Consider the following 13,996-nt stretch of genomic DNA (forward strand, 5'->3'; position numbering starts at 1 on the left):
TGAGCAGGACATGGGCACGAGGGCTGCAAGGGCCATTTGGAAAGGAGTTTGGCTTTGGTTCTGGAAGTCGTGGAGAGCCTCCGCAGGACTTTAATCCGGGGGTTTGATCCGACTTGCATTTTAGGGTATGGGAAGAACGGCTGGGTGGCTGTGCTGGGGAACGGGGACATGGGTGGGGCCGTGGGTGGTAGATGCAGTGCGAGGTGAGACTGGGGGTGGGTGGGCGGTTGGGAGGCTTTTGGAGAGAAGGAAGGAAGAAGCTGAGAGCCTGAGTGCAGGTAGGGCGGGCAGGGAGTGGAACTGAGAGAGATCCCAAATCGGCAGGACTTGGTGGCCCCTGGATGTGGGTTGAAGGGTGTTCTGGGATGCTCAGATGCCCGGATGCCTGGAGGATGGTTGTGCCCAAATCCACACAGGGGCCACGATGAGGAGATGAGAGGAGAGGTCCATTTTGGACACCATGAGCCGGAGCGGGGGGGTGGATAGGGGTGGCAGGGACGTCCGGAGGGAGGTGTCGGCTGGCAGTGCTCTGGGGCAGCAGCAATCGATGGGCAGCTGACACCCTGGGACTCATGGGTGGGATTCCTAGGAAAGGGGAGAGCAAAGAGGGCTGAAGAGAGAACCTGGGGACTCCAACGTGAAGATGCTGATTATTTCCCGGCTGCTAAAACAAATACCATACAATGTGTCTGCTTGGCAATTTATTGGCTCATGGTTTCAGAGGCTGGAAGGCTGGCATCCTCCAGCAGTAAGTATCTTCTGGCTGCCGGAAATCTCTGGGGTTCCCTGGCTTTTTCTTCACACGGCGATGTGCATGGTGGTGCCTTCTCTGTTCTCTTCTGGATTCCGTTGACTTCCAGCTTCTGAGTGGTCCCCGTGGCTTCTCTCTCTGTGTCCAATTTTCTTTGCTTGTAAGGCCTCCAGCCCTGTTGGGTTAAGCTCCACACTCAGTTCAGTCACACCTGAACCAACAGCATCGTCAAAGCTCCTGTTTTCATAAATGGGCTCCCCCCTCAGGACCAGGGGTTGGGACTGAACATGCCTCTTGTGGGGGACACGATTCAATCCCCAGCCCTGAGAGAGGAGGGGGTCTGGGCCTGGGAAGGAAGAGCAGCACCGGAGAGAACAAGGCGGCCCAGGAGAGAATCACCCCCAAAGCCAGGAGAAGGGAGAGGCGCCGAGAGAGCTGCCAACCATGGCTGCTGCTGCACGGAGCTGGCCAGAGGCTCGGACAACATGGAGGTCCCCGGTGGCCTTGGCGAGGAGTGGAGGGGACAGAAACCAGTAGCAGTGGGATGCGGGGTGAATGGATGGAGCCAGGAGCCAGGGAGGGTTCTTTGGAAAAGCCGAGCTGATGAGCAGAGGGCAAGACAAGGAGCCCAGGAGGCCTGAGCCAGGCCTTCCCAGGGCAGCCGGTGTGCTGGGGGCTGAGGGCAGGAGTCTGTACAAAGGGAGAGCTCAGGGAGGGCGGCGGGGAGGGCACGACCTTGGAGAGCAGAAGGGCAGATCCTGCCACTGCAGACGCGGTCTTCACTGTCACAATTTCAGTGCACACAGACTGACAGAACTCCCTCTGTTCTCTCCATCTAGAGTCAATCGTCAAACATTTCCTCTGTCACAGACCCTCGTCCACATCCATATTAACAAAAATGAGATCATTCCACACACACTGCTTTAGATCACAGCTTTGCTCACTTAATATGAGATTTATTTCTCCAACATCATTTTAACAGAATGCACCCCCCCCAATTTAATTACCCAACCCCTTGTTTTTGAACATCAAGGTGGGTTTCTGCCTTTTTGCTAAATCAGAAAGTGCTTCCCAGAGCATCTTTGGACATGTGTCCTTAGATTGTTTCCACGAGGCAGCCGATAGGTTGAAGGGCACGTCTATTTGTCTCGTCTTTATGTGTGTTGTCAGACTGCCCTCCTGAAAGCCTGTAACTGTGCACGCTCTCTCGGGTGATAAATGAGTTGGCCTCTTTTTTTCCACTCTCCTCCACGAGTCCTAACATTAAAAAAGCTCTTTGCCAATTTGCTAATGAAAAATGGTATCCTTCGGTCCTTTAATTTTCATTTCACTATGAAAGGCTTCATTTAAATTACCCATAGATAGTTTGAGGTCATGGACAATTAAATGTAATTAATTTATAATTGAACTTTTCAGAAGTTACATAGGATCGTTTACTTCAATTGCCAGTAGAGGGCTCTTCAGTCCCATTAAATATCACTACAGGTTTTTCCTTTTGGGTCAACTATGGAATAAAGACGAACTTCCACCCACCCGTGCTCTTTCAAATGCAGGGAAACGCCACCAAACAATGAGGGCTTCTCCATCTGTGTGATTTCATGGATTTGATCTTTTGCATTCTCCAAAAAATGCTGTCAAACAGTTACCATCAGAACTGGATTCTCTTGGGTTAGGAGAAAATGCCTCAACAATAAAACCTGTTTGTGTTTTGGTGCGCCTCACTTACTAATATGATCTGCCCAAAGGAACCCTGGATGTGTTGGAAGTTCTCTCCAAAAGGAAGAAACACAGGTGGTGATGGTGGTGGTGGGTGGGTGGGAGACAGCTATTTTTTTATCAGCTGCCGTGTCTCAATTTAACAGATGGAACCTTTTCCCTTCCTTTCCACTCATTCATTCATTCACTCTCACTCATTCACTTCCTCGTTACATACAGTTACGTGGCATCTGTGTGGTGTCAGTTTCCGTGGCAGGAGGCAGGGGGTGTCTGGGAGCTGAGCGGTGTGGTTCCTGCCACGGTGTGTGCAGCTTCTGGTGTCTGAACTGCAGTTGCTGAGTGCAGACAAGGTGATACCCTGCAGGGGAGCTGTGCGATTTTTTTTTTTTTTTGCGGGGGGCAGGGTGGGCTCACAGTCTTGTACCTTAGTTGCTTGTATTCTGTTTAGACACATTAGAAAATGTTGAGGCATTTTCTCCTAACCCAAGAGAATCCAATTCTGATGGGAACTGTTTGACAGCATTTTTTGGAAAATGCAAAAGATCAAATCCATAAAATTCACATGGATGGAGAAACCCTCACTGGTGGAGTTTCCCTGCATTTTGGAGAGTTTTTCATCTGTATTTCCACTGATTTTGAAATGATATTTTACATTTCCATTTCCTCATACTGTCTTTTGTGTAATCGTGGAAGCTGTTCCAAGTCCTTACTGGAAGTTAGCTGGGTGGAGATCTTAAAAGATAGTCAGAACAAGAGCAGAGGGGAACTAAAGGGTCAGGAGCCCGGTTGGCCTGACCCTATGTGGACAGAAAGGTAAACCGAGGCAGGGAAGAGAATGAGTAGAGGGCCAAGACGAAGGGCCTCTTGGGGACACCATTGGTAGACGATGGCAGGGAGGAGAACAGGTTGGGGCAATGATAGGAGCTCACACTGCTGCTGAATGTTCAGACCACGAAGGGAGGCTCCGGATGATGGTGACTGGTGCAGGACCGCGAGTCCTCTGGCCTGTCCTCTCGGCGCCCTTCTCCTGCCCAGCCCACCCCAAGCACACCAGGGCTCCGCAAGTCAAGGCGCATGAACATCATGCCAATTTGCACTGACTTGGGATGCAAAGCCAATGCAGCTTTCCAAGGCACTTCCCTCCCAGCCCCTGAGTGTTTTCCAGTTGGCTAAACACACCAGAGATGCCCAGGCCATCTGCCACCCCAGCACCGCTCTGCAGCCGTGGTGATTTGTGGCCCTCAGAATGTCCTCTTACGGGCAGTGCCCCGGAGAGCCACGGTCTTGGTGCCCTCTCTCCCCACTGAATCCACTCTGTCCTCAGCAGGCAGCAAACGACAGAGAGCCCTACCCCGGGCCACGGAGAGGACGCTCTGTGTTTCCTTCCTCCTGCGAACTCTTCCCACCATAGCCTCCCAATCAGCTCCCCGTGGAAGAGGGAGCAGGCCCTCAGGGGAGGAGAGCAGCCCTCCCAAGGCCCGGGAACCGGCTGAGAAGCTCTCTGCTGACTCTCGCCTGGCCTCTGCACCCGAGCCCTTGACTTCTGCTGGGAGGTCTGGAGGGCAGGTCCGCTCCTGGGAAGCAGGGATGCTAAAGAAGGGGAGCCCAGGAAGAGGTGGGACCCCAAGGACTTAACAGCCCTCTCCACCTTCACCTTCTCACGCTGGTAGTGCTCCCAGCTGACATCCTGGTCCAGGCGTGGCCTTGCCCTTGAGTCGCCACGGGAACGCAACCTCTCGCAGCGCAGGGCGTGAGGGAGTCCACACAACCCCGAGGCCCACGGGGCAGGGGCCACGTGGTGCTGCTGGAGCCAGACCGCGGCTTAAATCCAGAGTCCAGCGCCTTAGTTCTCTCGCATTTTTTTTTAATTTAAATTAACCATTCTGAACTTCAGCTTCTCCTATCTATAAAATGAGGATGCTAATTCTTACCTCATCAGGATTTTGGTCCAATTAGAAGGGAAAGTACGCGTCAAATGCCCCAGCATGTGGCCAACCCCTGGCCGGTGGTCACCGAGGGTCCCTCCTGCTCCTCTGCCCCAATTTACTTTTATAAAAACCCAAAGAGGCTGGTGACGGAGGTGACTTGTGGGGTGATGGCCCTGCCTTGGTAACTGCTTTTGTCCATGGAATGAGCATTAAGTATTAATCATTTATAAAATGTTTCTTAATAAGTTAGAAGAATGTATTTCTACTATTTTCTCACTGAAGAGATGTAGATCCATTTCTACATATAACTTTGGTAGAAAGGCAACACTCTGCCCCTGAATTCTCGTTCTATTACATTATACATAAAATAAAGGAATCCTCCAGAAACAACGAAAACAAACTGGGTTTGGTTTTATGGTTGTGAACCGAGGCAAAGACTCATTTTCCCCAGGGTGTTTTCACTCGTCCGAGCGTGTTGTGTGCGAACAAATGCCACCAACCAGAAGTTAAATTAGTTTCCTAACAGTGGCATTCTTCACCTGCTAGAGATTAATCCAGTAATTGAAATTCTTCCTAAGAAAGTATGATAAGCAATCAAGCCCTGATGATGTTTCACCTTCTCCAGCAAATGCCACGGATCCACATCTTGCTACTCTGAGCCACCACCTAGTTCTATGGTTCGCACGACACATCAATGCAATACAGCTTCTGCCATTGACTTACCCGCACGAGCAAAAAATCCTACTTTCCTTTGGTTAATTAAAAGCTAACACCTCTCTGCAATGCAGATAGCTGCTCCATCAGTCATGCCAGAACTCAGTGCGCAAAATTTTTAATTGAAAGGCTCCCACTTCTGCGACCTCTGGGTCTTCCATTAATCAGTTATATACACAATAAAGGTGGCGTTTAACAAGGAGTGTGCCAGGCACTCTGACACGGAGGGACCCAAATAGATAAATGTGTTGTTCTGCATGTTGATAATTTGACACTCGGCATGTTTTGATCTACATAATATCAGTTGGCAATCATTCCAACAAATGGCAGAGGTAGCTTATGTCACATCAAGACAAAACCTCTCAGCAGCAGGGCAAATAATTTCCTGAGAGTGAGAACATCATGCTCATGTCACTGCCTCTGTCCTAGATTCACTCCGGGAGCTACTGAGCCATGCGGTGAGGAGGACAAGAGAGGTTTGCTTCAGATCTACTTCAGTTAGAGGTTGTCTAATGCAGTTATTGAACTTGGAGCCTCCGGAGCCAGACTGTGTGGGGATTATCCCAGCATTGCCACCCAGGAACATACTTGAACTCTTTGTTCTCTCATCAGTAAATGGGGATAACAATAGCGTCTAGCTCACAGGGCTGTCGAGAGGATAAAATGAGTTAATACGTGCGGAGGTGTAGAACAGTTGTCTCGGGTGTTTAGATGCTCACTGAATGCTAATATTTTTATACTTTGCATTTCGGTCTGATACTTGGCAACGTTAAAAACACAATTTGTTGTTTAGCGTGAATGAATTTAGGTGTTCTTTTGGGCAAGAGGATGGGTTACTTTCCCTTTTCCTGTAAAGAATTTAGTGCTTAAAGCTTGGTGGTGAAGAACCTGGAGGCCGTGAATCAAGCTGCCTGGCTTCAAATTCCAGCTCACTCCCAAATCACTGGCTAACATCTCCTGTGAGCATGGATGGGGAAGATTCCAAGAAGCTCAGTGGAAAGCAAGAGTTGGAAAACTAAACGAACTGAGCAGATATCCCGGCTGTCGCCAAGTTAGAGGAGTTAAGACGCACCTCAGGCCTTCCATTGAAACTCCAAAGTAAAGACTGTGTCCCAGGACTAAGGATTTTACATTGGACTAAAGGAAAACCCAGAATAGACCCAAACTAACAAAATGGCAAACAAATCCTCTGCAGGTTCAAGCTAATCAGTCAGTCATTTAATTGCTGGCTAGAACAATGCCCAGGGTGTCTCAGTGGCTCTACAACATGTCACCCACAATGTCTAATACAGAATAGAAAATTGGCAGTCATATGAAGAAACAGAAAAAATGTGCCACAGGGTCAAGGGAAAAGCAGTCAGATAGGAACTTATCCCAAGATGACCCAGTGTTGGAACTAGCAGGCAAGGGCTAGAAGGTGGTTATTAAGTTCAAGGACTTAAAGGAAAAGGTGTTCAGACTGAATGAAGAGATGAGGAATTGCGAAAGTGAAATGAAAAGCAATAAAACTTATCAAGTGGAAACTCCAGAACTGAAAACCAAAAAGAAATCCATGAGATCAGCTTACTGCATTGGAAAAGGCAGAAGAAAGGCTCAGTAAACTTGAATACAGATAAATAGAAATTATCCACCGTGAAAATTAGAGAGAAAGGTGGTAGAAAAGGTGAAACAGAACCGCAATGATTTTTGGAGCAATATTAAGCAATCAAATATATATGTAATTGGAGTGTCAGAAAGAGAAGAGAGAGAATGGGGCAGAAAAATATGAGGAAATACTGATAAAAAGATTTCCCAAATTTGGTTTAAAACATACATTTACAGATTCAGTGAGCCCAATGAGACGCGAGTAGTATACATAAAAAATACCTAGTTATCTTGTAGTCAAACTGATGAAAACCAAAGAGAAAATCTTATAGGAATCCAGAGAATAATGGCACATTAGGAACAGGGGATTTACAATTCTAACAAGTGACGACTTTCATCAGATACAATGGTGGCCAGGGGACAATGGAATGGCACCTTTAAAGTGCTGAAAGAAAAGACTGCCAACCCGGAATTCTATATCCAGGAAAAACACCTTTAAGATTGCAGCCTTAGTAATGACATTTTAAGAGAAATGAAATGAGAACTAAGAGAATTTGTTACCAACAGGTTGGCACTGAAAGTAATGTGAAAGGAAGTTCTTCAATTGAAAGGAAATGATGGTAGGTGAGTGCTTGGATCTACAGAAAGGAACAAAGAATACTGGAAATGGTAACTATGTGGATAAATATAAAAGACTATCTTTTTTTGCCTTCTTCCTTTCTTTAAAAGAGAAATGACTGGTTAATACAAAAATAATAACACTCTACTGTGGGCTTTCTAAAATTTCTAGATGTAAAATGCATGCTAATAAAAGCTAAAGGGGATGAGGATAGTAAATAGATTATACTGTTTCAAGGTTCTCACCATTTATGTACAACAGTATACTACTAATTCTAAATAGATTGTGATAAGAATGCCTATTTGCAATCCTTAGAACAACCAGAGAAAGAAAATAAAGAAGTATTACTAAAGATAGAAGAGGAATTTAAATGGAATATTAAAAAGTCCTGAGTAAACCCAAAAGAAGGCAGAAATGGAGGAGAAGAATAAAGCATGAAATGGGACAAATGGAGAAGAAACGGCAAAACGGTAGATCTAACCATATCAATAACCACATTTAATGCAAATGGAGCAAACACTCCAATGAAATGGCAGATATTATCAGAATAAATGAGAAAGCAAGACCCAAGACCTTCCTTTGTTCCCTATCTACTTTCCTCCTCTCTCACCTCCCAGCACTTCAATACTCTCTCTCCCTGGATTTCTTTACAATAAGCCAGGGAGAAAAGGAGATGGAGAAAATCTTAACTTGCTGCAGTGGTATGGATTGCATCCCATTGCCGTCACTGCCTTATCTTTGGCGTTGGGACGATACCAAAAAGGAAATATTCCTGTCAGTAACTGTTTAGTTTATAACCGGCTCCTATGCTTTAGAACCCTCTGGAAAGCAGATGTAGAGCCAAATTCCAGCCTGAATTGTAAGATAATCCTTGCTATTATATATGTTTTGATGTAGTAAAAGCTGGCTTATCTGGCATTCTAGCAACCAAAAGTGAATTACACAACTAATGATAACTTCAAGGCTCTCAACAAATAATTGAATCCTGTAATTTTTAAATATTAAATGAAAATATTTTGTATCAAAATTCTTTAAAACTTCCTTGTCCTTGTGCCTATGTGTATAAATGTGTATGTTGTATCTATATCTAAGTATGTCTGTATATCTATCTATCCATCCATCCATCCATCCATCCCATCCATCTACCTAAAGTATGTCAGAGAATCACTGCTTTTAGAGCTGACAGGGCACCTCAGCATTGTTTGGTTCGACTCTTTCATTTTGGTGATGAGAAAATGGGAGGTTAAGAGCGTATCCACTATCACACACCCAGTTAGTGAATTTGACCTTTCAGCTCACTCTATCCTCTGACTTTGTGATATAACCCAGCATTTCCCTCACTGGGGTCAGCTTAGCTTCCTCCAGGCTCCTTTGCGATGCCCACATGAGGGGCTGATGTGCAGAAGGTACCATTGCTCGGTACTTCGTGCCATGTGAGAAAGAATCCACAAAAATGCAAATGCCTGATGCCAATTTTTGAAGTGAGGAGGGCTGAAAACAGGAAGCATGGATTTAATTTTCTGTGAGACCAAGCAAGCATTTCAGTAAGGAATCCTCCAGCAGAAGGAGGCTGATTTGGATGGTACAGGAGAGTTTTTATGCAAAGAGAGGAGCTGTTTCTAATTGTTGGCTGCTCAGCCAGATGCAATAATTAAGTAATTTTCAGGAGGATGTAATGGGGAACTTTAATGGAGACATGCTCATCGGCAAATTATCTCCTAGGACCTGACAACACAGGATTTGAAAGGTAATTTGAGAGGAGGAGAATTGGAAACCAAGAAATGTAACAATACCTTGAAGACGACATGCAGCATCATCTGGAGGCCACTTTTGCCAGGGTATTTCCCGGCGATGTTGGATGCGGACAGGTTGAAGAGGTTGGCCCCTGTCTCGGTGCAGATGGCGTGAACCAGCATTTTCTTCCCTACCCCAGAAGGCCCAGCCAACAGCAGGGACTTCACCAGAGGAGCTTTCTTGTGCACCGATGCAGAACCTAAAAAACCAGAAGCGAAGGCTCCAAAATCCTGCCAAGAAAATAGACTAGACAGCCTTAGGCCATTACAACACTAGGGGACCCCAGTCTCTGGGAGAGGGACAAAATGCATTGGGAGCATTTCAAACCCGAGGCGCCTCGGCCATCTAGGCTGGCTCTGGGATGCTTTAATTTGTATGTCAGCGCTCATGGCGGAGCCCTGGAGTCTCTAGGGGCCTTACTACGTGCCTCTCCTCAATCTTGCACCCCAGTATTTTCCCCAAACTCATAATTTTTTTTTATTAAATTCAGTTTTATTGAAATATATTCACACACCATACAATCATCCATGGTATACAATCCACTGTCCACAGTATGATAACATAGCCAAACTCATAATTTTAAAGTGCATTCCTATAATAGCTTACCCCTGGCTTTTAGGGTCGACCCTCCCCCCATTTGAATCTTTAGAAAGCATGGGTCTTGGTAATGTGGAAACCCAGATAATAGATAACAGAATGCTGTTTGCTAGCATATCCTGAATCTTATGAGATAAAAGGGAAAATCAAGATCAAGGTGGCCATTGCCTTAACTTTCTCCCCTTACCCAGTTGCTACCTATCAGTCGGGGTAGAATTGACACTGAAAATAGTGACTTGAATTATTAGACAGCATTCAAAGGTTCATGCCTCGCGTTCTCGGTGAGACTGTAACTCCCCTAGAGCCCAGGATGGGACTCGGGCTTGGGCAGTGAACACATGGGCCCACCTGGGACACTAAGTTAGTGTAGCAGTGCACAGAATTAAACTCTTACAAGTGCGGTGATGGAAACACCCACTATTGCCTTCCTTTGCTTTGGGCCAACTACTGGGCTTTCTGATCAGCTGTAAATAAGTCAGCATTCTAATGATACGTCGTGCTCTTCTTTCCTATTTTCTTGAGTAATTGAAGAGCCATAAGAAATTTACTTGATGGAAGTTTCATTTTTACTGCTTCCCATCGTATTCCACATACACTTGGAAAATAGTTTCAACTGAGTAAGTTCTCTTTGACATGAAATGAAACGAAATGGCTGGTGAGGGGTGCTGTCACATGACATGATAAAGGAGATGGCATCTGCCCAGGGAGTCATTCAACAGCGGGCCTCTGAGGCCCAGGGTGGCCCTGGCTGGGAGTGGTAGGGACACAAACAAAAGACTCAGGACTTGCGATGTGGAATGCAGGCAAGGAGGGGAGCTAAGAGCTGAGCAGATTTGACTAGAATGGGAGGTAAACAGGGCTCAGAGCGACCTGCGACTTGCGAGCCACAGAAAGTTAAGAGAAGAAACCAAATCCAGCAGGCAGGGCAGGGCTTCCTGGAGGTGGGGACATCTGAATGGGCCTCTGAAGCCTGGGCAGAGGTGGAGCGTGCAGTGAAGGGGTGTGCGCCAGAAGATTCCAAGCAAGGGGGACGCAGGCCTGCAGGCCTTGGAGGGACATCAGGACAGCACTGGAAAGCAAGGGGGTGGGCTGGGAGACTGGTGCCAGCCACCGGGTCCCTAGAAGGAGAGCGGGAACTGCAGCTTTGCCAAGGGTGCTGGCTGAAGCCGGGAGGCTGGGAGAATTTCAGGGTAGGGGGGGCAACATGGACAGAGGAGAGGACAGGGCTGGGGACAGACTCATGGGGAAGGGGCAGCAGGAGGGGAGAGGGGCAAGGCCGGGGAGGCGCTGTAAAGGCGCAGGGAGAACCTGGAGGATGTCGTTATCCTTGCACACTGGACGAAGAGGCTTTCCAGAAGGAAGGGGACGGTCACTAAGGCTGCTTGGAGACGTGGAAGAGGGTGTTCTCAGGAAAGGCCTCTGCCCTTGGGACCCAGGTGACCTCTGGAGGGTGGCCCAGACCGAGGCAGGGCAAAGGCGGGTGGCAGGGACTGAGGAGTCAGGGGGAGTCAGCGGGACCCACGTGCCACTGTGCCAGCAGCTCTCCCTGCCCATCTGGCCTTCAATGGTGGTTTGAAAAAATTCACGCAATCACAAAGTGGCATCTGAAATTTCCAGGCATTTGTGCATAAGTCCTTTCCAGCTGCGGAGGATTGAAGACTAACAAGGGGCCAGGAACACGGCATAAAACTACCAAGTTCACGGTTCCTGCTCCACCACGGCCCCCTCCATCCCCTTCTTCCTCTGATGTCTGGGGACGGCCAGATACTTCCTGGGCCTTTTCTTGCCCACCATGGGGTCTTGACGGCTAAAACCTGGTCATGGCAGGCCCTGGTCCCTGGACAGCTCCAGAGAGTGGCCAGCAGTGGGTGTCCTCAATTCCCCGTTGAGTGGCCGGCAGGGAGTGGTTTGTCAGTCCTGCAAAGGTGGCTGGAGCCACCCAGGCCCCCCAATGCCTTTAACTCAAGGAATTTAAACACCTGGAGGCTGCTCTGGGCTTCTACTTCATCTGTCCAAATCGTTGATGCTTTCCAAACGCAGAAACCTCTGTCACGAGGCAGACACCCCAAACTAGCGCCGTGTCCGGAAAGCGTGGCCAGCCTTTGGGGACATCATGTTCCTAATGGAATTATGCCTTCTTGGGAGGCTTTGACCAGCTAGGAAACAACACCCTGTTCACCATCTTGTATACGCTGGCTGAGAACGTGCAATTTGCCGCATGCTCATTTCTTAGGAGCTCCGTTAAGAGCTTGTTAGCACTTGATGTTTTCTGTTTTACCGCCTTTTATTACAGTGCACTGGGTTTGAGGTCTAAGTATTTATATACATATTATATTCATGTTGACTTCAAATTCCATTTGCTACTTGTGGCAGTGAGTTAGTGGAGGAATTAAGTATTACTTGCCAATAGGTTTAGGTTCTTGTTTATATCAAAGGGGAGCAGTGCAAGTGCCCAAACTACTCCCACTTTGTTCTCAATCAAACAGAAGGAAATAAAAAGTGGTTTCTGTTTAAGAATTGTCGTGAGAGCTCAGCCCTGGCTGGAGTTGCGGCTCCTAATCCAAGGGTCTCAGGCCATCGTGCAGAGCCACAAAAATAAAAGGTAAGGAAAGATGAGCCACCCCATTAGGGAGAATGCCTGCATTTCCTGCATCACTTGCAGACCCACAGAACTCCGTGCATCTGTCTGCAAAACAGTGCCCGGAATGAAGTGAAAGCTATTCTTTGGATTTCATGGGTGATGGGGGGGAAAAAAATCCAGTGATTAAAACTTGATATGTAACTATAGCAAATGAGACCCCAACAGATCTCATCACTAAATGCATGTTACCATCACTGTAAAAAATTAAATTTATACTTCATTATTATAAAACAAACAAACAAACAAACAAAAAACTGTGCCTGGGCGTTTCAGAGTAGACCACGCTGAAAATGTGCAGAACCTTAAGGTGATCCTTTGCATCTACGAAATCTGCTTTCACTGCTTCCTTACAGGCCAATTTTGTTTGGGATCCAGTAACAGAAACCTGGTTTTAAAAGGTGCATCAGGACCTCAGCCCTTTCTCTAAATTTGATTAATTTGAATTGTGGGGGCCTGTTTTGGCTCTTCTGTCAGGTGATTGCCTCAAGGAGCTCCAGCCCAGAACTGTTACCGGGTGTTCAAAGACGGCGCAGAAGGCTCTCCCCGGTGATAGCTTTCTGGGTGCTCTTGGATGAACTATTGAAATGAAACTATTCTCACCCCAAATGCTCAATAGGAGCCCACTGTCAGAGCCTGCAGGCCCTGCACCCTGCTTACAGGAAAGGCACGCTGGTGCAGGCTGGGTCTTTACCTAAAGGCAGGACTCCATACAATGTGACGAGCTGCCGGACATCCAGGAGGGAGGGCATGGGTTCTATGGAGACCTGGCGAAGACTGGTCCCCAGGTAGCTGTACTCACCTGGGCAGAAAGAGACAGACGATAAATAAATACATGAGAGCAGCATAAAGTTGGTTCTCACAAAATTAACACAAAATACAAATCTAATGTTTCTGAGCTAATATAATCATATCATAGGGTGTCATTATGAAGAAATGCACCCTTTCTCAGATGAAGGCTTGAGGAAACGCTAAACACTGGAGAAAGCATTGCTTCACTGGCCACAGGAAACTGGGCATTATATGGGCTATTATAGTAACTGTCTAATAGTTTAAAAATAATCTTCAAATATTGCGTTATGTGAAATGCGACAAAGCTCTAAAATGAAGGACATAGAAAGAAGACAAGGCTAAGAGACTAATTATGTTTAACATTTGCATGAACTGTGAAATAATTTAAGATCAATGTGAAATCTGTATTGGCGCAGCGTAAATCTGAATCTAAAATGCAGCCATTTGAAAGGAAGGGTATGAGACTAATTTAGGATAAATAGAAACATCTCCTTTTGAGGGTCATAATCATTTACATTTTAATCATTTTTTAAAGGGTTACCAAAGGAATAATACTGAAATAAATCTTTACAGGTTTAATTAGAAGGTATCAAACGGCTTAATTGTAAGTAGTCATAAATCTGAACTGTTATTTTCTAACTAATTTAGATAAGGTCACCAAGAAAATTAGTTTGGCTGTCTCCATTTGTCACGAGGATGGGAGTTCAGAACCTTTACAGGCTTAGGTGATTGTCTCTTGATTTGTACATGAACCCGACTCAGAATACTCATGGAATGAATCACAGGGTCTTGATATTTTTTTATTCTGACCCTTTTTTTCCCCAACAAGTACTGATCTTGCAGAACTTTCGATGCTACATAGG

At 46.5% G+C, this 13,996-nt stretch overlaps 1 protein-coding gene across 3 annotated transcripts in view; it reads right to left on the bottom strand.

The window, feature by feature from the left end:
- Positions 1-13,996, bottom strand: part of IQCA1 (IQ motif containing with AAA domain 1) — a 199,567-nt gene that overhangs the window by 34,375 nt on the left and 151,196 nt on the right. For all 3 annotated transcript variants that reach the window (XM_037850163.1, XM_037850161.1, XM_037850162.1), the window contains 2 exons: positions 13,036-13,143; positions 9,106-9,305 (listed from right to left, as the gene is read on the bottom strand). In XM_037850163.1, coding sequence (XP_037706091.1) covers positions 9,106-9,305; positions 13,036-13,143 — 308 coding nt within the window. The remainder of the gene's footprint in view (positions 1-9,105; positions 9,306-13,035; positions 13,144-13,996) is intronic.

The sequence above is a fragment of the Choloepus didactylus genome, chromosome 9 (assembly GCF_015220235.1).
Source record: "Choloepus didactylus isolate mChoDid1 chromosome 9, mChoDid1.pri, whole genome shotgun sequence".
Lineage (NCBI taxonomy): Eukaryota > Metazoa > Chordata > Mammalia > Pilosa > Megalonychidae > Choloepus > Choloepus didactylus.